The following is a 21490-nucleotide window of genomic DNA, read 5'->3' on the forward strand; positions in this document are numbered from 1 at the left end:
GATATAATGATCGTAGACGTCGGCAAGCTTTGACTTTCAGCGATGAATATAAGCTTTTATTCAAATATTTTAGATTTTTGTAGGTATACAATTTATATACTCTATATTATAAGCTATATAATTTACAGTTAAAAAGTTTAGTAACACGATCACCCTTAATTTTCAGATTTTTTTTTCTTTCGTTTTTCACGAATTCGATTAGGTTTTTCGTAGAATACTTATATCTGAGGCATGATGATTGTATGAGAATTTTAAGTTCGACTCATCGTCATTAAAATATTGACCATTGAACGTGTACAAACATTTTGTTGAACGCAACGGAACGTGAGAAAAAATTCCATGGTGCAGCATGAGGTTTATAATTGTTCTTTGCGGCAGTGGTGATTTTCTAGCACTATATGCTTCGCCCTATGCATATCCGGTAGAAATCTAATTTTATCCGATCCCAAGTTTAAAATCAATTAGTGAATTTAATCAGGATAATAATCGGCAATTATTTGTTAAAAACAAATATTTTACCACCGATAATTCATATGTAGATATTCACCATTTGGTTTCGCTGTAATCGTTAAACTATTATAAGTCCTTCATATCAACTTAGGGTGGTTTCGTCGTCAATGAATTTTTGATCAATAGTGCTATTTTGAAAAACGGATGCATTTGCAATTCGAAATCGAAGGGAAGTCTGTGTGGATAACTAGGATAATCTTGAACCATTTAATGCGTGACTTTTCCCTGACATCGTAATATCAAATAGTAATTAGTTCATTTCACTTACCCAATTCATACATATATATTAATCAGGTATCACATATCGAATATTAGATTAAGTGTTATCACATAGGATTTTTTTTTCTTTTTCTCTCACCGATGAATATTATATAATACTTTTTTTTACCCGACCGCCGGATGCACGATCTTTTTTTTGCGATTCAGGATCGATGGCACCCAAATTTCTGTAATCAAAGTTGGCGATAAAATATTTGGTAAGATATTACAACGTCAACTTATTTCCGAACTGGCCACCGATCGGCGTGTTCACTTTATCTTGGTATCTCTGTGGATAGTATTTTTGCGAAATTATAAAATTGAACCGGTAAAATAATTTAAAGTCAAAGTCGAGTAAGAATAGATTTATAGTATTTACTTTCTCTAGATAATTGTCAATTATTTATATACCGTCGATTTTAATAAAGCGTAATTAATAATCTCTCTTCATGTAATAATATAAATATACAATATAACTATACGACTATATGTAAAAGAGCTGGACCAGCCAAGTAACAATTTGAATGTTTATAATTGTATACTCTGTAGCTTAATCTTTGTTAATTAAAACTAATCAATCTGTTAGATAAAGTATTTTCTCTGAGCACAGTAAATTCATTGTTACGTATAGCCCGCTGTAACTTTTGCAGACCCGCATCTTTGGTGCATCAGATTATTTTTCTTTCTTCAAATTAGCAAAATTTCAGACAAGATTTCAACGTTAACGTTGAGTACAGTATATAATTATAACCGGTATTTATATTGCTTTTGATTAATCACAGTGAAATTATTGGGAATCAAAAAAATTTTGGCAGAACAATTATACAGAAACCTCGACGCAAACCCTCCGTAACCACATGAATACTCTACTATATTCAACCGCACCCGTAACACCAGTTAACGTCACCGAGTAACAGCACATTATAATTTAGATGATTCGAAGAATAGTGAAATTTATCCAGCTTTATTTAACATACAATGTTCAGACCTACTTATCAATGACGCAGGGAGTTCTCAATACCTAGTAAAGTCCCCACTATTCTTATTATACTTACGTATAATTGCAATTTCGTAAAGATAAGATTCCGGGCACAAGGCGACTCTTTAATATACTCGAAGCTTACCGCGGCGTTACCGGTACGCACATGCGACACATGTTACAATAATTTAAATACAGTTTACAGGGTTACCCCAAAACTAGATACAGTCTTATTTGACTTTGAGGCTTTGTGGTGCTAATTATCAAAATGACGTGAATAAAACTTATTCGGAGGCCAGTTCACGCTGGAAATCTTTGTGTGAATAGATGTGGAATTTTTTTGGTCGAGTCAACTGTGTCGGTAGGTATAATAAAAGTGGGGAACCCTATGGGCTGGTTTCACTTGATGAGCCGTTTTTGAATTAAACTCAGAAATGATTTGACCCTGGTTATAGTTTCCCGTGTGTCAAGGGCGCGTTCATATTTTTTACGTAATATAGACATACAGCTAAGATGAAATGTTTCGAGAATGAACGAATGAGCGAACTTCGTCGAAGAGAATTTTCTGATTTTTTCAAAAATCCATCACTTCCATTTTGAAAGCTTTTCCTTTCATCTGGTGACGAGCTACCATCTTCGCTGACGTCGGCGCGCTGTTATTGTCGTCGTCGCTGTCGTCGTCATCGTCTTCCTCTTCTTCGGGGAAATCCTCTAACCTGTCGTGATACTCGTCCAGCTAATTCGGAACAAAATAAAACACGAATTATTCGTTGCTGTCCGCGAGGACGGGTGTTCTGGGAGAATATAACGTCTCTCGTTTTATAGAGATTTGAAATTTACAATATCGATGCAGCTATCAAGAATGTTAACAATTAAAAAACTTTGATAGTGATTAAAAATGAAAAATCATATACATCGTTAATTGAACTCATGCACATTATGTTTTCGCCTCGCCATCTAACAGCAGGATGTGTACAAGGAGCGTTACCCCTGAATCCCAAACCGGAAGACGCCTAATAATTCGGCGGAGACGCCGTTCTTTTATCCAATCAGCAAGCTATTTGTTCGGAGCGTAACGCGCTGATTAGATGACAAGGGTAAATTAGATCGTTTCCACTTCGAGCGCAGATAACTCAACCTGTACGTACCATAGGTAATATTTTGTTAATCATGCTGAGGCGCCTATGCCAAATGCGCTGCGATAACACGATTTTTTTCGCTCTAAGCCATTCAAACTCAGAACCGATTAGTTGCGAGCGTATATTATTCCGTCAGCTATCGTATTTGACATCGTGTAATTATGAATAGATTCATGCACTTTATAATCAAGTCTGGACGATTTGGTTTTATGCGACTTTGAACTTAACGTTTGAGTCGTGCATTTAATTAAACGTGACTTATTTGATAAGGGAGTGTGAAAATCGTTTGCATAATTGATCTCTAGACCGTAATAATTTAATCATCCATAAATTGTTTTGTCTAGGAATATTCAAGCTCAAACTATGTCGCTGTAAACATTTACGTAAAGTCCACTGGGCTGTTCTAATTGGAGACAAAAATGTTTTTCATTCAATTCCAATCATAATTAGGCAACTGAGGTCTCTGACGCACTCCATTTATGAATTGAAAGCTTGACTGCGAAAAAATTAAAGCGATGCTTATTGAACTGCCATCGGAAAGTTCTCTACATTCTAGATCAGCGCAATTCATGTGGTCCGAGCATAGAATTCCCAATCGATGCAAACCTATCTACGTCTATGACGTCTAATTGTAAAATTAACATTCGGAGTTTTTGTACAACGAACCAACTCACATATTTATGGTCGTTACCGACGTTACCAGAGATCGAAGGGCTTACCAGCTACGACTGCAGATCAAACATTCGATACAAAGTGGCCATAGTCGATCAGCACGACGAGAAGATCAGAAACGCAGCTGAACCTTTCACAAACGCATATCAATGGTAGATATCTAAATATATATGCGCCAAGAGCGATAACGAAAATTCTTCTCGTAGTGCATTACAACCGGGCACTACTTATATTGTAATCAGATTTTTACCGATAATTATCTTCAAATTTACCAAACAATATCGTAATCTGAAAAAAAATATGTCAATGATACTCACATCAACATCGCCCATCATTTCCTTGGTCGAAACTGTCGTGTCGATACGTCGAATGCTTCCTTGATGGATATCCACGTCCAGTTTGACGCACTGGAATCTTCTGAGCAAAAAGACGAGTGGCATCGGCGCTATTCCAACGATCACAATGATCACAGCGATCGCTAGGACCCAACTTGGGTAGCTGGTATGAACGGCGACTCCCTTTGATGATGAAAAAATAAAGAAAAAGTAGAACGATCGATCCGATTGCTCCAGAAATTAAACTCACCTTCATCGCGTCCCAAGCAGAGTACACTGGTTTTTCGACAAACATGCAAACGATGCTGGAGCAAAGAATCACCACCATGATTAAGGGAGCCAGAAATCTCCACGTTAACTGCCAGTACAAGCCTGGACGATACCCCGTCATGTTTTCTATGTCCTTTGAGAACCTTTATGGAATGAAATTGGCAGGGAATGATTTTAATTGTACCTAATCAGGTCGCAAAAGTAATCAGACCAAAATTTGTGACGCACCTCTCGTGACCGTAAACATAAATTACAGCAATCATTTCCATCAATCCGACAACAACGAGACCAATCGTGCCGGCAAAACTGTCAAAAAGTTTCAGCCAGTATTCTCCTGCTCCAGTTGTGAATATCAAACCGACGAAGAAGCAGATTATGCAGACGACGGCTAATATGGAAGCATCAAATTTTTAATTTACCTCTTTCGTATTGTAATTTAACTCGTGCGCTTAGGATTAAAAATTATACCGATGACTTACCAGTAATGTACTGTTTTTTAATTCTCTTGAAAAGATCTATGTCAAAAATGACGCACAGCATCCCTTCGAGTATTCCGATTTGTGATCCCAACCCCAGAGCTAAGAGCATCAGGAAAAATATGCAGGACCAAAATGGCGCACCTGGTAGTTCCACTATTGCTTGAGTAAACACTATGAAGGCAAGTCCAGTTCCTTCGGCAGCCTGAGATTATTTTCAATCAACGCGAGTCGCTTTAGTTTCTATGATTGTAAAAATTATCGTGAAAAATCTTGCGATTCACCTACCCCGTCAAGTTGTTCGCTCAGGCTGCAAGTTTTTAGAGTGAAATTTGAGATCGACGAATTAAACGAAGCCACTATATCCTCGTACTCTTCTTCCGTTGAATTGGACATAAGGAATCCATTTAGCGAGAGCAATTCTTTGTTGCTAAAATGCAAGTCGCAATCGATCGTTTAATTACATTATTAAATTCCCTGATAATTATTAATCAGAGATTTTTTGATCAGGTATTAACGATTAGACGAGAAGGTCGAATTTAATTTTCATCGTTGTCAACAATTGATATCTACGTGTCAAGCTCACCTGGCGATGCATTGATCGACGTTTTTCATCGCCTTGAAACCCAGTATAGCAAATATTACGACACTGGCATAGATCGCTGTAAATGCGTTGCAAATGCTCACAAGAATTACGTCCCGAACGCAATGGTTATCCGGAGTATTGTAGCTGCCAAAAGCTATCAGCGAACCAAAAGCTAGACCAAAACTGTAAAAAACTTGGGTCGCTGCATCCAACCAAACGGTCGGTTTCAGCAGCATTTCCACCTGCGGAAAATATGATCAATTGTCGGGTGAAAATTGGAGAGTATCAAGTGGATAAAAAAATTGTGTTCGAACTTTGGACCAACCTTCGGAGTGTACATGTGAACAAGACCCGCACTCGCACCCTTCAACGTTATCCCCCTGATGAAGAAAATTGTGAGTACCAAGTAGGGGAACATTGACGTGAAGTAAACCACCTAAAAATTGAACTACGGTGTTTAGTATTTTTTCGAGGGGTGGACACCCTCTTGATTAGAAATTCTACCTTGCCCGAAGACTGAATCCCTTTCATGACGATGAAAAAAACGGTGATCCAACTTATGAGTAGACAGACAACGATCCACCATTTCAGACCTTGACCATCCTCAATTGAGGGTGATGCGTCCAAAGTTGTTCTGTACCAGAAATACGCGGTCTCAGAGCTCTTCGCACACTCTTCGACCGGCGTTCCGTCCACCATGGGACACGATGCCCAGGGCAACGGCATCTGAGGAAATGATATAATGCCGACTTGCATAGACCGTTTTGGAAGCGGAAAATCGGATGGGAAAATGAAGACATGACGATGCAGAATTACGATCCAAAGAATCACAGGAATATGTACCCAACGAGCAGAGTGTCATGCGTATGACATCATTTTTATGTGACAACGCAGCCTCATGAATTCATTAAATTATTGATGCCACCGGTGAAAGAATTTGCAATCGAATTGATAAGCTAGAGAAAGTTGAGCTCGATTATTAAGCTTTTCGAATGAGTAATGAGATGGTTGTAACGAGGTATGATGGACGCCACGTGCATTCTTGCTAAATGCAATCTAATATTTTTTTTCTGTCTCTCATCTTACTTACACCAAAGTTTATCGTCACAGCCTTCGTGATTGAAACATAGAAAGAGAAAAAAAACTCGTTAGAAATTCGTGGTTGAAAGCATGTCCATAAATTAATAACCCGAATTTAATCTGATATATTAAGAGCTGGAAAGTTCGTCTCCGCTTTACGAAACTTGTATCTCCTAATCCGCCGAGGATCCTCCTTGGAACTTTGAGCTTATAAAACTGTGGGGTAAATTCAAGGAGTCTTAAAAGGGAATCTAAAAAACTTGCTATTATTATTTTTAACATGATCTTGTGGATCTTCGAAAATCACCTCAGCACCTTCAGAGAAATTTCGCTATTTGTTTCAATGAAAAACATTTGAATCTGGAAAAACGAACCTGTAGGGAATTCAGAAGGTAGTAGAAACACCAGGCAATAATGACATTGTAGTACAGAGCTACGAAGAAGGTGACGATGCATGAGGCAATTCCAATGCCACCTAACCAGGGGTGAATCGTGTTCCAAACTCCCAATGATCCTTGTCGCATCTGCTGCCCGATTCCAAGCTCAATAAGGAACAGAGGAATTCCTTCGAGAACTAACATGATGAAGAACGGGATAAGGAAAGCCCCTGGAATAGAAGAACAAAAAAATTAATAATCTGCAGTAACTTCGCGCAGTCTGAATTATTCGCTGTTATTTTAACACCTAAAAATACGATGTCAACGGAGTTTGACGAAATCCTAAAAGCTCGCTGTGTCGTCATTTGCACTCCTATAGCCTACCGCAACGTGCGCAACCTCCTAAGTCGCGAGGAGGTCGCTGAATCCGGACTAAAAGAATTATTGGAAAGGACACGGTTTGCCACCGATCCAAATTTTTTTTTTTTTTCTGTTATTCGTGAGAATCAGTATTTTCTTTTATTTCTCGAAAGTCTTGTACTTCAATTAGATTCTCAGTCATTTGAAAAGTGGAAGTTGTTGAAGATCCATGAGCCGGTTAATACCTCTTTTTTCCACTTCACCGGTTTTTTTCTTCCCTTCATTGATACGTTTTTTCGCGAGCATGTATATGTAACTAATTCATGCTCGCGGATGAATTGGACTTTGTTTGCGCGCGCTTAATTTTTTAAAAGGAAAGTTAATGGATCGAACATCAAACCGCCGCGCACACCTCAATAGTTCATGTGTACCTATATCTACATGTATAAATATACGGGTCGTTGGCGGTGGCAGTCCTCAATTCAGAACCCCTAACCAACTCAATTTCCCCAACTCCCCAAAGTCGGGCAGCCGGAGTGTCTGGTATTGATCGCTTTCTCTTTCTCTTTCTCTTTCTCTTCCTGCTTTCCATCCCCTATTTCTCTATCACCCTCTTTCTCCCTCTCATTGAGTGGGAATGCCACTCGCTGCACTGTACCTTATGGCCTATGTTACGAGGTTCCTGGAATCCTGCAGGAAGTAGCGGACGTTGTAGAATGGGCAACCCCTCGAACTCAGAAAAACAATATTATGCGCTGTACACATAGGGCGGAAAAAGAACATCAATCGAACTTCGGCATGCATCAATATTTTTCCCCCAATTTTTTAGTCATATCCTGAAACTACGTTCTTTTTTCTTCATCTAATCAATAATCTTATTGTTAGTCGATCTTACGGACTCTGCCTTTCCAAAAGATATATTAAAAATTAACCCGGAAATAGGAAAATTCATAAATAGCGTAATATCTTGTGTTCGTATTCATCGCATTCCAAATATCGACGAAATGAGAGCAAGGAAATTGATCCAGTATAACATATAATCTGCATTGATTTCACGAGGTTAGCGAGCTGAAGACGATAAGAAAGTAAATCTATATTTTCTGAGGCAAAAATTTATCCAGAGAAATTGGATAACAAAAATTTTTTGAAAAGGATTAACTGGCTGTTCGGAAACATTTGACGCACCACATTTTTCAGGCTCATTTGGTCGTTCAATTGATATGAGGTTTTCCACTTCAGTTATAACTTCTTGAGCGATTCTCTGTTCATCGGTGTCGACGATCTCTCTAAAACAAGCTTGATGGTTACGTGACGCAATAAAGTTATCGATCCGAAATTGGCCGAGTCACGGAATTTCCCCAAAACTGTATAACACACCTTTTCAATTGCCAGCGAGTAGATACTCTGGAGTATCTGTTACTCCTTCTGTTATACAGTATGTTTTTTTAATATATCGAGAATACGATTTTCCGTTACGGATCCTGATACCTTACAGCGTGACACCGACGTCGCTAGGGCAACGAAATTATTTCCCTGTAATTTCGATGGACCACATATCAACATCGGACGCATATTTTTACCAGGCGGATAGAATCGAGGATAAAATTATTCAGTTTTTTATGATCAATCACGTACAACGTTATTCACGATTGAAGATTGTTGTACAAACAAATTCCTGCTCCGCAAACATTCGATAATTTAATTCACGAGCTGCCACTCCGTTGTAATATCGGATATTCTGTAAATACGAACCAAGGTCAGATCAATATTTGGTTTTGTTCCATAAAACTTATCTGAGAATCCAGAATGACAGCGGGGAAAAAAATTATAGTTATTTATAGCTTTAGGAAGGAAAAAAAGAAAACATAACTCATTGTCAGCAAACATGTGCCCGAATTAGAACTTTGGTTGGTCTACAAACCAGAATAACTCTCGGTACCACCTGAGTGCACCGATTTAAATTCCTGGAGCATATCGGCGATCCTGTGGGGGGAAAAGAGGAAGATCGGGAACATTGCCCTATATTCGCGAACCTTGACCTCTCCTCATTCCGCAGCGGGGATGAAAATCTCTTTTCCTACCCTCACCCCCCACTTCAAATACATCCGCATCGTCAATCTGTATTCCATCTAGATAGCGTAAATTTCTGCGTGCAAGTTAAATGTCGATCGATCGAATATCGCGAATCAAAGTTATAACAGGGTAGTTTGATGAGCCGGATTTGATCGCGGCACAAGCATAAACCATCTTGACTATTGACTGTTCAATTAATCTCTTCACTTATAATTCTGCTCCCTACGGACCCGATTCAACATCGCACATCGCGTTGGTACGACAAACTTTTTTTTTTAATATACACTGGGTCGCTAGTAAATTGGAGACCCGTGGCCCTAAATAGACGTAATAATGATATTGATAAAGTGTAATTACTACATACAACGTATAAATCATAATAACTTTAATGAGGAAGCTCGCTAGCTTCAATTTTTTTCAATAACGTTTACATGATTTTTACGTCACATATTAAAATATAAATTAGAAAATATTAATGTTGTAACAAACTATATCATATTGTTATTATCAACCCCTATAATTGAATCTGACAACAGTTTCACGAGATGAGCGATTTTTTATTTTGGATCTTGATTTTCGCGTTGTTTTTCAATTTTTCTTTAATGTAGAGTATCCTTGAAATGGATTTACGATTCTTTTTTTTCGAGGGTGAGTGGGGCAGACCACGCTTATTGCATAATGTAATTTTGGCACACAATCTTCGACGCATAATACAAGGTATACACACCCCCGTTTCTAAATTGGGATTCAATCAACCACCACCGAGCATTTCTCCGGCTTCAAGGTAAGCCGCTTTGGCAATAATTTTTAGACTACTGTTGCGAACGACACGTGCTACGTGTGACGTAAAATATCGAATGAAAACATTGCAAAGAATTAGTTAGGTTTAATCGAGTGAGAACAATCGATCTTCTCATCAACTTACCACCCCCGTTTTGCTGGCATAGGTAAGGAAACCTCCATATGTTTCCAAGGCCCACGCTGTACCCGATTATACTTAGGAAAAACTGCATCTTTCCGCTCCATTCTGCACGATTTTCCTCCTTTCCTTTTTGAATTCCTCCACTCTGACCACCGGCAACAATTATTGTCACGTTGTGTCCCCCAACTTCGCCGGGATTGTCACCCTCGTCATTCAGGGGCGCCAATTCATGGCCGTTTCTAGTTCTCTCAGTTTTCATCACCATTCTGATGATTGAACGATTGTTAGGTACGCTCGAGGGTGAATTTAATGTGGACAGATATATTTTGGATGTAAATTAGAAGGTATGTTGGAAATTTTCTGTTAACTTTCTACGCTTTCGATGAAATGTTTGGCTGATGAAACATTCGTGGGAATTAACGTCGTATCGATGGGATCAGCGAATATTTGAACTCAGCATGATTAATCAGTCGGTGAGGAGATGTAATTTCTTCAATCTTCGATCTGACTATTTTGTCTCGATGATGTGCACTCAGTCGATGATTTTCATTTGTAGTTAGCTTTTCCGCAACCTGTTAATTTTTTCCTTCAGCAAATAATGACGTTGATTTTTAACTATGATCATTAACAATATTGAAAAATTAACGAATATCTTGATTGACGGTGGATTTTATTGTCAAAAAATCTGTCATCCAAATTTTAGAACGATCTGATTTGAAAATTATCGTGTGAAATAAAAGGGTCAACTTGTATTTGTTTCATCCCATATGAACACGGGATCTTGAAGGAAAATTCGTTGAAATATTCTGACCCTTTTCAAGATCAACCGATCCACATATTATGATGAATGGGTCGAGTGGGACTCTGGATAAGATAAAAAACGTATTTTCCGCTGGTTATTCCTCTTGAGATTGCGTATGGTCGTGTATATTATGAAAATGTTAGGAAAGAAAGCTCCAATTACTTGAACTTGATACTCTTAAGATTGCGGAAATTGGCGTTATGATGATCAAAGTGAATACTAGCAGGTCTGCAGGACTCTGATTTAGGACCCATGTATACGAAAATCCTGGTTGCCGCAGGTCAATTCTACGGGAGGCCTGAACCAAGGCCACGCACGCTTCAGACGAAGGGTTGCAACTACGCGTACGCTTAACTCGCGTGACAATATCAGACTGAATCGTAGTCGAAACTGAAAGGCGAAACTCCCCTCGTGGTTGTACAACTATAGAGTACAGTTTATATTAGAGTCTGTCGATGAGGGGTGGCCGGGATGCAGAGGGGATAACGACGCGATGTACACAGGGAGGACAACGACGCAACAGAATTCATTGCAAGGGAGGCGCGTGCGCTACAAACTTCGCCTCGCTCACCCCAATTCTTTGAGGGGCAAGGATAAAATTCGGTATGCAGGTTCGACCCAAGTGGTAATGGTCGGGACATGATCTACCAAGATCCTAGCTTTGGTTAAAAAACAATTCTTAATACAAATTTTCGTTTCATTTAATTCAATTTTTCACTTTTTTTTTTATCTTACGAACGCTTCCAAAGCTAAAGCTGCCAGGAAGCATTTCAGAGATCGTAGAATTATGTGCTACCTCGGTATATCTAGAAGAGAAAAAATTAGGATTTTACTCTTTCCATCTGTTAGGGGTGGAAAAATTCGAAGGATATTAAGTAAAAGTTCAGAAGAATTCCGATGTAATTCATCTCACACAGAATGGCTATTCGATCACACGACGACTTCCTGATGATGGAAAATCTTTTCGGAAAACTGAAGGAATAACTTGCATAAATTTCAGAGCATGGTACGAGGCATGCTGAGTATTTGCTCGAATGGAAATGGATATCTTCAACAAGGTCTGGTATCAATCTCGGTATACTTATATCCCTGCAAAATGTGATGACTGTTCGAAGAAGCCGTTTTATGACCGTTAATTTTTTTGTCCCTTCCTTTCATCCGCTCACTTGCATCTGCTCTGATGACCTTGGCCAACACAAAGGCCTCTTTTTATGATATGCCCGACCCAAAACCCAAAATCGCATTTCCACAGCGCAGTAAGCGAGAAGAACAGCAGGACTTTGATGATAATCGTTTGAGCTTACTCTTGAACAATAGTCGCAGGAAAGAGGACAGGAATTGAGGATTTAGAGAAGTCAATTGAAACAAGAAATGTGACTTTTATTTCATGTCAAGGACTGGCAAATGCTATTTAATTTACTTTGCACTTATATTGAAATCTTGTTGTTAAAAAGCTGTTAAACTTCCTGGATGTCGTGTACTGTTACTTTTTACTGACGTACGTTAGAGGAATTAGACACACCCTCTTTCCGTATACTCGTTGTCACGACGAAGCCGTCTAAGACCGCAATCCAGCTTTATATGTACTATCAAATTAATAATGCTGTTCCTATACGTCCAGGAATGATGAGTAAAACGAAAAAGTGAAGAAATTATTTTCGCCATAATAGTTGGATTGAAATTGACATACTTATGACGTACCCTACCTATACCTTTATGAGTTCTCGTCAGTCAGGAAAGAACGATAGAAGGATGGCATTGTAAATTCCGAAAATATTTTAAGCGAGCATCTCTGACAAATGCCACGCCTTGAATTAATTAGTTCTTAAAGCCTAAAAATACTCTGATGTTCTGTATATGAGGTAGCAAAAATAATTACTTTATTTATTTACTTATTATTAAAGCAATAAACATTTTGTTCCATCTTCGTTGTGATATAGGTAACAATAATGATTCGTACTCATGCTGCGATCTATGTTTATGCCTACAATAACCAGTTTCCGCTCCATACACGTAAGCTATCTGCGTAGTTATAGAGGTGCAAATTGACCAACGTAAACGATATAATTGAAACAATTTCAATATATCATAACTTACAAGCATTCAAACGTATTATTCTTATTGGTACCACTCTTTTAAATTGCAGCTGCAGCAGCATGACTCTCTCTTACACTATGCAACGCTCTACAGCGCGTATAAAAATTATCATCACCCTCTTCGCGGTATCTTCGTAACTTCGTTCGTGTATGCCGGTGACAGAACATGATAAAATCATCCCTCGTAACGCTATAAATGAATGGTCTACAGAGGAAACGAGTTATTCGATCGTGAATGAGTGAATAGTTACAACTGAACGTGCATGTTCATCGTAATTTTCACCCACGCACTAGGGGGTGGTTTAGGTATACGTATATCTTCACACACCGCAAACCGATCATCGCCGCCTTATTCTATCTCATCTCATTAACTTTCGATCTTGATAGTTTGATGTTGATTTGGGATCCTATATTGTCTGTCAGATGAAAGAATATTCTCAATATTGCGCAGATCTGCCGAAACTTTCCAGGCACTGACGTTTGGCCCGTCGTGAAAGCCCCTCAACCAAAATCCCCCGTATGTATGTCCGCGTACCTAAATATCGATCGTCATACGACGTTGCAGGTACGTGGAGGTAGATTCCGGTGACGTTTTAACACGAGAGAAAAAACGATGAGGGGCTAGAAAAGTTGGGGGTAAAGTTGAGCAGTTTGGATACTTTCTCGGGAAATCCGGGTTTCTGGGGTTCCTTTTCTGCATCTGGAACGGCATTAGAATATCCATAGCTGTTTTATCTATATTTTTTTGTTGCTTATCAGCTTCATGGTCAGAATACTCAATGGTGGTACTTTTAGGAACAGGGACAGTATTCTGATTTTAATGTTTTCGGAGAGAAAATCGAAACTCGCATTCAGGCGCATAGGCACATTTGGGCCAGGCATAACAAGCCACCCTCTAATTTCTGCCATTGATCTCTATAGCTCATCGTTCTCATTCGAAACCACAACGAGCTTATGACCCGCGAACCGCGCAAGCAGTCACAAAACGACGTCGCGCGTCAAATTTAAATTTTCAAGATGACAATCAACAGTCTTAGGCAGACAGCGCTACAAAAAAGGAACTAGCGCTCGGTGGTCTGCTTCAAAGAGGATCTTTGGGTTATTTGGGTTATGTTTGCCACGGGCGGCTGCGATTACCATCACGATACAGAATTCCGTTGACGGGATTTAAACTACCAAGAACCTAAATTCACTAATATTCAGTATCGATGAGGGAGAAGGACTCAATAGATGTTACTAATCGAAAGCCTCGTAGAGCTAAAGGTACACCACTCTTTAAATTACGACTTCAAATCACTGCTGCTGTTGCCGCAGCTTTCGGATTATTTGGGCTGTTCGTCATGTAAGTGATTATGTTGTTAATCCGTAGATATAATGTAAAATTTTGGACCCCTGACTGCTTAGAAAGTGATCATTGAACTAATTGAATCGCAAATGTAATTTTAGCACTCAAAGTAACAGATATCATATTTCACTGTATAATTGTCAGAAAAGATTATGAATTTGGCCAGTCGTTGCACTAGCTGCTAAAATATCACTGGGATATCAAACAAGATTCTCTCCAATTACTGATATGTTACAAGTATTAATAGCCCTTGTCATCCAATTTCAGATATTCCCCATTTGCAAAAAGTATCAATGAACAACTGACGCTTATTGCGGCACAATATCAAGCCGAAAAAAAAGAACTCACACTAAGTGATAGACTCAAGCAGCAGGAAATGGTCAATATGTATAATACCATACTGAAAACCAGGGAAACCGACGCTATTCGAAAGGCAGATAAGCTCGATGTGGAAGAAGTATAGGGTAGTGTACGTAAAAGATATTTTAACTGGAACACATAGTAATGGAGAACTATAATCTAAAACCCATGTCCCATAATGGGAAATCAAATAAAAGCGAAAAGTTTCATCAGAAAAATCCATCATTAAGAAATGAAATACCAATTCAAAAGCAAGATGATTCAAGGTATGATTTTGTTGTTTGATCTCAAAGCGAGATACTATCGTACAATTTCTAGGGTTTTTATTTAATCTGTACAATGTATAAAACTTGTTTGTAATAAAAATAATTGATATTACAACCGAATTCAGCAAATATGACCTATTCGAGCTACTAGTCCTAAAATGTGAATGTTATTGCAAGTGCATTATGAGAATTTCGAAGCTTGATTTTGAACGATAGATTCTCGAGATTAGGTTCTTGAAAGATCTATAATTCATGTGTAATGATATTTGAAATAAGATGTAACATTCGCATTTTTCCTTTCCAGTTTGATCCATGAATTGAAAAATTCCGCTAATTCAGCAATAGCAAGTGAAAGCATATCTGTAGCAGGAACATCTGCAAGTCCTTCCAGCCATTTAAAGTCAAGTAATGTTCATAACTCTGACAGAGATGACAGCTTATGTGATTTTCGATCACCTATTAAAACTCCCGAATTAGATGAATCTTTAGCCGATTTTATAATCAAGCCTACTGTCTCAATATCAAATAAGCGTTTGGCTTCCAGAGAAAGCAAACCACTCTCCAAGAAGAAAAAATGTAGTCGAAATGTGTCAATTGGTTCAAACCAGCCATCAATAGAATCATCTTTTTTCAAGCCAAAAACAGCACTGCAACCAGCTTTTTTATGCCCGCTTTGTTTCAAATCATTCAAAGATGCAACCGCACAAAATAATCACATGAAAAGCTGCGCAGCCAGAAATAAAATATCAACAAAAAAGCTTCTAGATGCCATTGAATTGCAGGAAAAACAGGCCAATGAAAGGAAAGCAATGGGGCTCCTCACAGCTCCTCCTATACAGCCTAAAAAGACCGTATCACGGAAATTGGTGTGTAATTGCAAACGTAGAAAATTAATTCACTGCCTTAGTAACAGAAAGCTTTAATTCCTGTGTAATTTAGATGTGGGATAAAATTATAGAAATTAATGAGAATGACTTGACGTTACAGATCTCAAATAAGGATCCACAATTACAGTTAGCTTTAGCTCTTTCAATGTCACTTCATGAAGCAGAAGTCAATGAAGAAATAGATGATGCATATGTCTTAGCAGGTGAAACAAGTTTTTCAATGAATGAAAAAACATCAGATGACCGTAGAGAAACTCTTCAGATGTTTGGATTCACTACGAACAAACCTGTAGTAGTGGCTACTGCTGGAAAATCTAGAAAAAGTATGTAGTAGTCTATATTTTCCAGGTAACCTGTTTCCATTTATTGTAATGAGAATAAAAATCTTATGTTTCATATTTCATTAGAGAGACTAATGGGTCCCACTCCCTTGCAAACTCGCACTCAAGAAGAACGAGATCGACTTCTGTCTGTAAAAATTGCCGAAGTTCTTATGGGGGATGAAGCTATAACACAAGCCGCACAGAAAAGTATGGACAAAGTAATAAAATTCGAATCGACAATCGTTCTTAAAAGCCGTTTGCTTCAATCTTATCACTGCGTGGTAAGTTTCTGCTTTGAAATCAAATTTTCATCACGTCTGTGACTATTGAAGACTGATATCTGAATGATATTTTGTTCATTATCATCAAAGACAGACAGACTATGGGATAAGACTCAGCAACGTCTCAAAGGTTGGAGTCCATATTCTTGCAATATTTTGGAGTACACACCTTCTAAAGCGTCACCAGAGCCTGAAATTGAAGAGATTGAACCAGGATTATGTACAGCTTCTATTTTTCCGAATAATTCAACAGTAAGTCTGCAAAGTACTTGTGTAATTGTAGCTTAATCAAATATAGAATTGGTTAAAATTATATTTTGTTTTACAGAAAACCCCAAACCAAATTCCAGCAGGTGATGCAGTTGAAGAAAATATTCAATCTACTTCTCCATTGTTGAAAAGTACTTCTAAAAAATCTGATGTTGCAAATGACAAAACTGTAGCACTTGATGCAGACAACCATTCACTTAAAAATTTATCCAAAAACTGGCGGACTATGTTTGGTTCAAACTATATGAGTGATGTAGTGGTGATTACTAAAGGGAACATTGAAATATCAGGTCATCTAATAGTGTTTTGGGCAAGGTGTTCCAACATTATGGCTGAAGTAATTCCTCATGATCCAGAAAGATGTGGTGAAAAAAAGGCGAAAATATTATGGCTGGATACGTGCTCTGTTGTTGCAAATGTGTTTTTTGAATATATCTACTGTGGCACCATTGATCATAATCTAGGAATTTTTGAAGATCAGAGAAGACTGTCCGGAGTGAGAGCCCTAGCAAGGAAATACCAGTTGAAAGAATTATTCACATATTTGAAAGATAAATCGAATGAGCTCAAAGTGAATGAGGCAAACATTTTCAAACAACCACCTTCTACAGATAACGAGAATTCAGAATCAAAACTCTGTGTCTCCTCTCAAAATAGTATTGATTCCCACAGTGAAGGAGAAGCCAGCATTTCTTCCATGAAAACCGACATCTATACTAAATGTAGAACCTCAAGCAGTGCCAGAGCAAATAGCGCAATCATAAACAAATCAACTTCTGATAATAATATATCCAAAGAAAATCGACAAATGAAAGTTTCCGCCAACTCAAAAGACGAATATCATATTAGTACCAGCAACGACTCTTGTGTCACGGATATTTACACAACTGGAGAAACTGTGTGTGAAATGATGTCTGTGACAAAAATTGGTCAAAAAAGAAGTGTTACAAATTCAGATCACAGTGATAATGATTCACAGTTAATCAATCAAGGGCTTAAAGTGGAACGGAGTGTATCACCTGATATTTTTGATGACGCTACAACGGAAGATCATAGTAATAGTAATCGATTGTCACAACCACATTCACACCGTTCTGAGTTCAACACAGAATACTGTAAGGGTAAACTCGCCCCAACCAGTAAGAATTCAAAAATTAAAAGTGCAGATTCATATGGTAGGTCACGCAACCGCAGGTCATCCAGTGATAAAGAGTCAAGTGATGATGAAACAGTAGATACATCAAAACAATCTCACATTCGAGAATCCGAGAGGACTACAGTTGACTTTGCATTTGTATCTACTCGCCGTAAGCAGAGAAGCTTTGGACCATTTCCTGATGATGAAATCATTGAGATTGATACTACATGTCAGCAGATCGATGTACCTGAGCCAGTTACAAGACCAAAAGGTGACGTCACAATGGCAATTGAGAGAATTCAAAGATTGAATGCCAAAACTGCATCTGAATCAGATTCTGAATATGAATCAAGCGTAGAATTGCCAGTGAGAAGACGTACGAATCCATTTCGTCGCAGCCTTATTAAAGCTTCATCTATGATTCATAAGAATATGAAAGATGTCGTTGGTTCTGAATCGGACATTGAAATTCATCAACTGAGGAAAAGAAACGCATTGAGCATCTTTGAGCAGAAACTGGAAACAGCAGTTGCTAACAATCCCGAGCTATTCAATCTGCCTTATTCTGACCCTCCAGCTGAAGGGTACTCAACAGAGAGGGAATCTCCAAAGCGTTTGGAATCGAAAGCTAGTTCAAATGTGCAAAATGAAGAATTGAATCATTGTCCAGATAATCCCGCAGAGTTATCACAAAGGAGGTTTTCAAAATTATTGGATACCACAGGTGGGGATTTCGATCTCACACGAGATTCCTGTGAGGAAAGTAAAGCAGACACAGATATCGACACATGTAATACAATCGTTGAAGATAAAGACTTATCCATGTTTTCAAAATACAAAAAGAATCGTAGGCATAATAGCATAAGTAAATATCGAACCGCGCTTCAAGATATTACCATCCCAACTTTCGTTTCAGACAACAGAGTTACGGATGAAAGTTTGTCCACTGATATTTGCCAAAGCTCAGATGATGGCAAATCGAATAAAAATGAGGTGATTATCCACAAAAATGCTCGAACAGAAAGCCGCAAAAGTTCTTCATCAAAGAATAAGTCTTCCCACCTGAGTCAGTACCCACCACAAACTCATAAAGAATTATCAACATCCGAGTTGAAAAATGGAGAACAGATTATCATTTCATCAGAAAGATGCAATTCTACAGATTCGAACAAGCACACTCCCATCAAACAGAACGACTTTGAACTTTCAGATTTAGAAATAGATTTATCTGATTTTAGTGGTATGCAATCTTCAGATAAATTTAGCAATGGCGAATTGAATAGTGTGAATGGCAATAAGTCTACAACAAGAGCTTTGGATTACAGACTGCTGGATGGTAAACAGGCAGCCAACCACACATTTAGACAGATTGGTAGATTCACTGATGTCAAATTATCGGATACCAAATTTAGCACTGTGAGAAAAAATGGTAGTGAAGAAAATAATTTATCAGATGTAGACACTGATACAGAGCATTGTGTGGAGTTGTCAGACCTGAGACAATCTACAATTTATGAAGTTACAGAACGATCTGAAGGAATAATACCCGATATTCATGATGCAGACACAGATCCAGAGGAAATGAAAGATGATCAACCATCAAGAAAAATACCATCTAAAGTTGAAATACATAGAACAGATACTGTTTCAAGAGAAGCATCTAAATCTTCATCTTTTGGCCAGGCGCACTTAGACTCGTCTTCTTCAGACTGTGAAATATTTGGAGTATTTCCACCACAATCTATAAATTTTAATAAATTGAAGAATGTTAGCGATGAAGTTGATGCTCTGCTAGATGAATGTAAGATTAGTAGTCAAATCTTTCGTGATTCGGAATTGAATTTTTCTCACCACAATTCTAGAGTTCTTTCTTTGGACTCATTAGCACTCTCTTCTACTCCTGTGACACGCAAAGAAAATTATAATAACATTGTGCCTGGTGACAAACTCACTGATGCAGAATCAGATCTCATGGTAGATATAACTAATGAAGATTCATTTGAAGCTGAATGCCAAAATACTAAATCATCATTTGATATGAAACTAATACGATCAGGAAGAGAAAAAGAAAAAGAGACACATGACACAAATACAAATGTGCCTTGTTTTGCCGTGGACAGTAGTTCCAGTGACAACAGTGAATTTAACATCCGTAAGACACAGAATATAGAGTCTTACGCTTTATCAACTAAATACAAATCAACAAGAAAACAATTGACACAACCCAAATGCAATACCGTTTTACCAGACAAGAATTCGAAAAGCAATGTTAAGACCTTTGGAGTTAGATCAATATCAGAAAATATTTTGAATACAAAGCCAACAGATCGTGCAAATTTCATGAATGATTCGTTTGATAACGAGTTGGCGAGAGTGTTAACACCCCCACTACAAAATGAAAATATTAGTACTAATAATAATCAGTCTACTCCACAACAGAAAATAATTTCAGAAAATGTTACACCATTAGCAAACTATAGCGCCATGAAAACACCAGAATTAAGTGTAAGAAATTTTATGATTTTGAGGAGGCGTGTTGGATAATTCTCGAATCAACATTGTTATCAAAATTAATATTTTTCGTATGTTTCATTTTCACCAGAAAGAACTGCATAAGTATGGTTTCAAGGCACAGAAACGTGACAGAGCGAAGCAACTCCTCAGGCATATCTATAATGAATTACATCCATTAGTACCTGTGGTACAAACGAACATTGCATTGAATTTTACTGAATCTAGTAGCGAAGATGAAAGACCTCTGCCCAAAAGACAAAACAGAAGTAAAAGTTTTGAGATATTAAATAGAAACAACATTCAGTCACAGCATGAAACGCTAGAGTCCGATACCAGGTAAACACGACGCTGTTGTTTCAAAAACCAGAAATTGTTAGTCTCTAAATGACAAAAAGAATTTTTTAATGATATATCATAAAAAAATACTTCATGGGAGTTTCACCTATTTACAGAACACTGAGTGATGCTTCGAATGATAATGAACTGTTGGAAAACGATGATCTTTATAGTATGAGCCAGTCCGATGGAGACAAAAACTTAGAAACCGTTTTTCGCAAATTATTAGAGGTGGATATTAATTTACATAACAAGATTCTGACCTATGAACCATTAATATTAGAGGAACTGCACGCAACGTTGAAGGCTCAAGGCTTAAAATGCAAACTCAATTCATTAATGGACTTTTTAGATGAGCAGGTAAGTGAATATTCCAGTAAAAATGAATTGATAGAATCGTGAAAATTATGGTTTGTTAATAATCTATGACTCATGAACGGTCGTGAATTTTAAATGAACTTTATAATTGTTGTAGTGCATTACCTTCCGTACATTAGCAAGTTCGAAAAGAAATAGAACGAGACATAAGGTGAGCCCCAAAAAACATCAAGCTACACAGTGAGTTAATCAGAAGCACAACGATTGAACGATAAAATTTCAAATATAAAAAGTCTAGTTTCGCTATTCAACATTTTCTTTGCATCGCATGTACGGAAATCATTAGAGTATAATAATGTTTTTTTCGTTTTACTTGTATTATACTATGTATGTATACCATATCTAAAATAAAGAAATATTTTTCAAAGTTTTCTACAGCTGTCGACTTTAGATATGGAACCTTGATGATAAATGGTTATTATGACCATCTTAGTGGAAAGGATAAACATCTGTAATG

At 37.8% G+C, this 21490-nt stretch overlaps 2 protein-coding genes across 9 annotated transcripts; one reads left to right on the forward strand and one right to left on the reverse strand.

The window, feature by feature from the left end:
• Positions 1–28: 28 nt before the first annotated feature.
• LOC105684681 (sodium- and chloride-dependent transporter XTRP3) lies at positions 29–11236 on the reverse strand. Of its 6 annotated transcripts, none has more exons than XR_002305606.2 (13): positions 10041–11236; positions 6680–6912; positions 6316–6336; positions 5730–5951; positions 5551–5661; positions 5226–5467; positions 4928–5069; positions 4643–4844; positions 4392–4551; positions 4144–4306; positions 3876–4076; positions 3606–3682; positions 2365–2483 (listed from the first exon to the last, which is right to left on the reverse strand). XR_002305606.2 is itself a non-coding variant. In XM_048649878.1 (13 exons), the coding sequence occupies exons 1-12, from the start codon at positions 10300–10302 to the stop codon at positions 3609–3611; spliced, it is 1965 nt and encodes a 654-aa protein (XP_048505835.1). In that variant the 5' UTR covers positions 10303–11236; the 3' UTR covers positions 2365–2483; positions 3561–3608. The 6 variants fall into 6 exon arrangements, 2 of the variants coding, with proteins under 2 accessions (XP_012253659.2, XP_048505835.1); XR_007276896.1 differs by having other exon boundaries at positions 3561–3682; XR_001102941.3 differs by having other exon boundaries at positions 3606–3688.
• Positions 11237–13169: 1933 nt separating this feature from the next.
• Positions 13170–21403, forward strand: LOC105684682. 3 transcript variants are annotated; one of them, XM_048649874.1, is made up of 11 exons: positions 13194–14277; positions 14548–14906; positions 15211–15772; positions 15894–16116; positions 16201–16397; positions 16488–16649; positions 16726–18595; positions 18722–20310; positions 20408–20655; positions 20772–21015; positions 21131–21403. In XM_048649874.1, the coding sequence occupies exons 2-11, from the start codon at positions 14785–14787 to the stop codon at positions 21215–21217; spliced, it is 5304 nt and encodes a 1767-aa protein (XP_048505831.1). In that variant the 5' UTR covers positions 13194–14277; positions 14548–14784; the 3' UTR covers positions 21218–21403. The 3 variants fall into 3 exon arrangements, with proteins under 3 accessions (XP_048505830.1, XP_048505831.1, XP_048505829.1); XM_048649873.1 differs by having other exon boundaries at positions 13170–14198; positions 16726–20310; XM_048649872.1 differs by having other exon boundaries at positions 16726–20310.
• The last annotated feature ends 87 nt before the right edge of the window (positions 21404–21490 follow it).

The sequence above is a fragment of the Athalia rosae genome, chromosome 2 (genome assembly GCF_917208135.1).
Source record: "Athalia rosae chromosome 2, iyAthRosa1.1, whole genome shotgun sequence".
NCBI classification, from domain to species: domain Eukaryota; kingdom Metazoa; phylum Arthropoda; class Insecta; order Hymenoptera; family Athaliidae; genus Athalia; species Athalia rosae.

Bases quoted from the DNA above. Each gene is read 5' to 3' on its own strand.
- LOC105684681 (XM_012398236.4), bottom strand. From the start codon at position 10,302: ATGGTGATGAAAACTGAGAGAACTAGAAACGGCCATGAATTGGCGCCC. The intron at 5,468-5,550 runs GTTGGTCCAAAG...TATTTTCCGCAG, and splicing joins TTCACATGTACACTCCGAAG to GTGGAAATGCTGCTGAAACC. The intron at 4,077-4,143 runs GTGAGTTTAATT...TCATCATCAAAG, and splicing joins CTGCTTGGGACGCGATGAAG to GGAGTCGCCGTTCATACCAG.
- LOC105684682 (XM_048649873.1), top strand. From the start codon at position 14,785: ATGGAGAACTATAATCTAAAACCCATGTCCCATAATGGGAAATCAAAT. The intron at 14,907-15,210 runs GTATGATTTTGT...TTTCCTTTCCAG, and splicing joins CAAAAGCAAGATGATTCAAG to TTTGATCCATGAATTGAAAA. The intron at 21,016-21,130 runs GTAAGTGAATAT...TAATTGTTGTAG, and splicing joins TGGACTTTTTAGATGAGCAG to TGCATTACCTTCCGTACATT.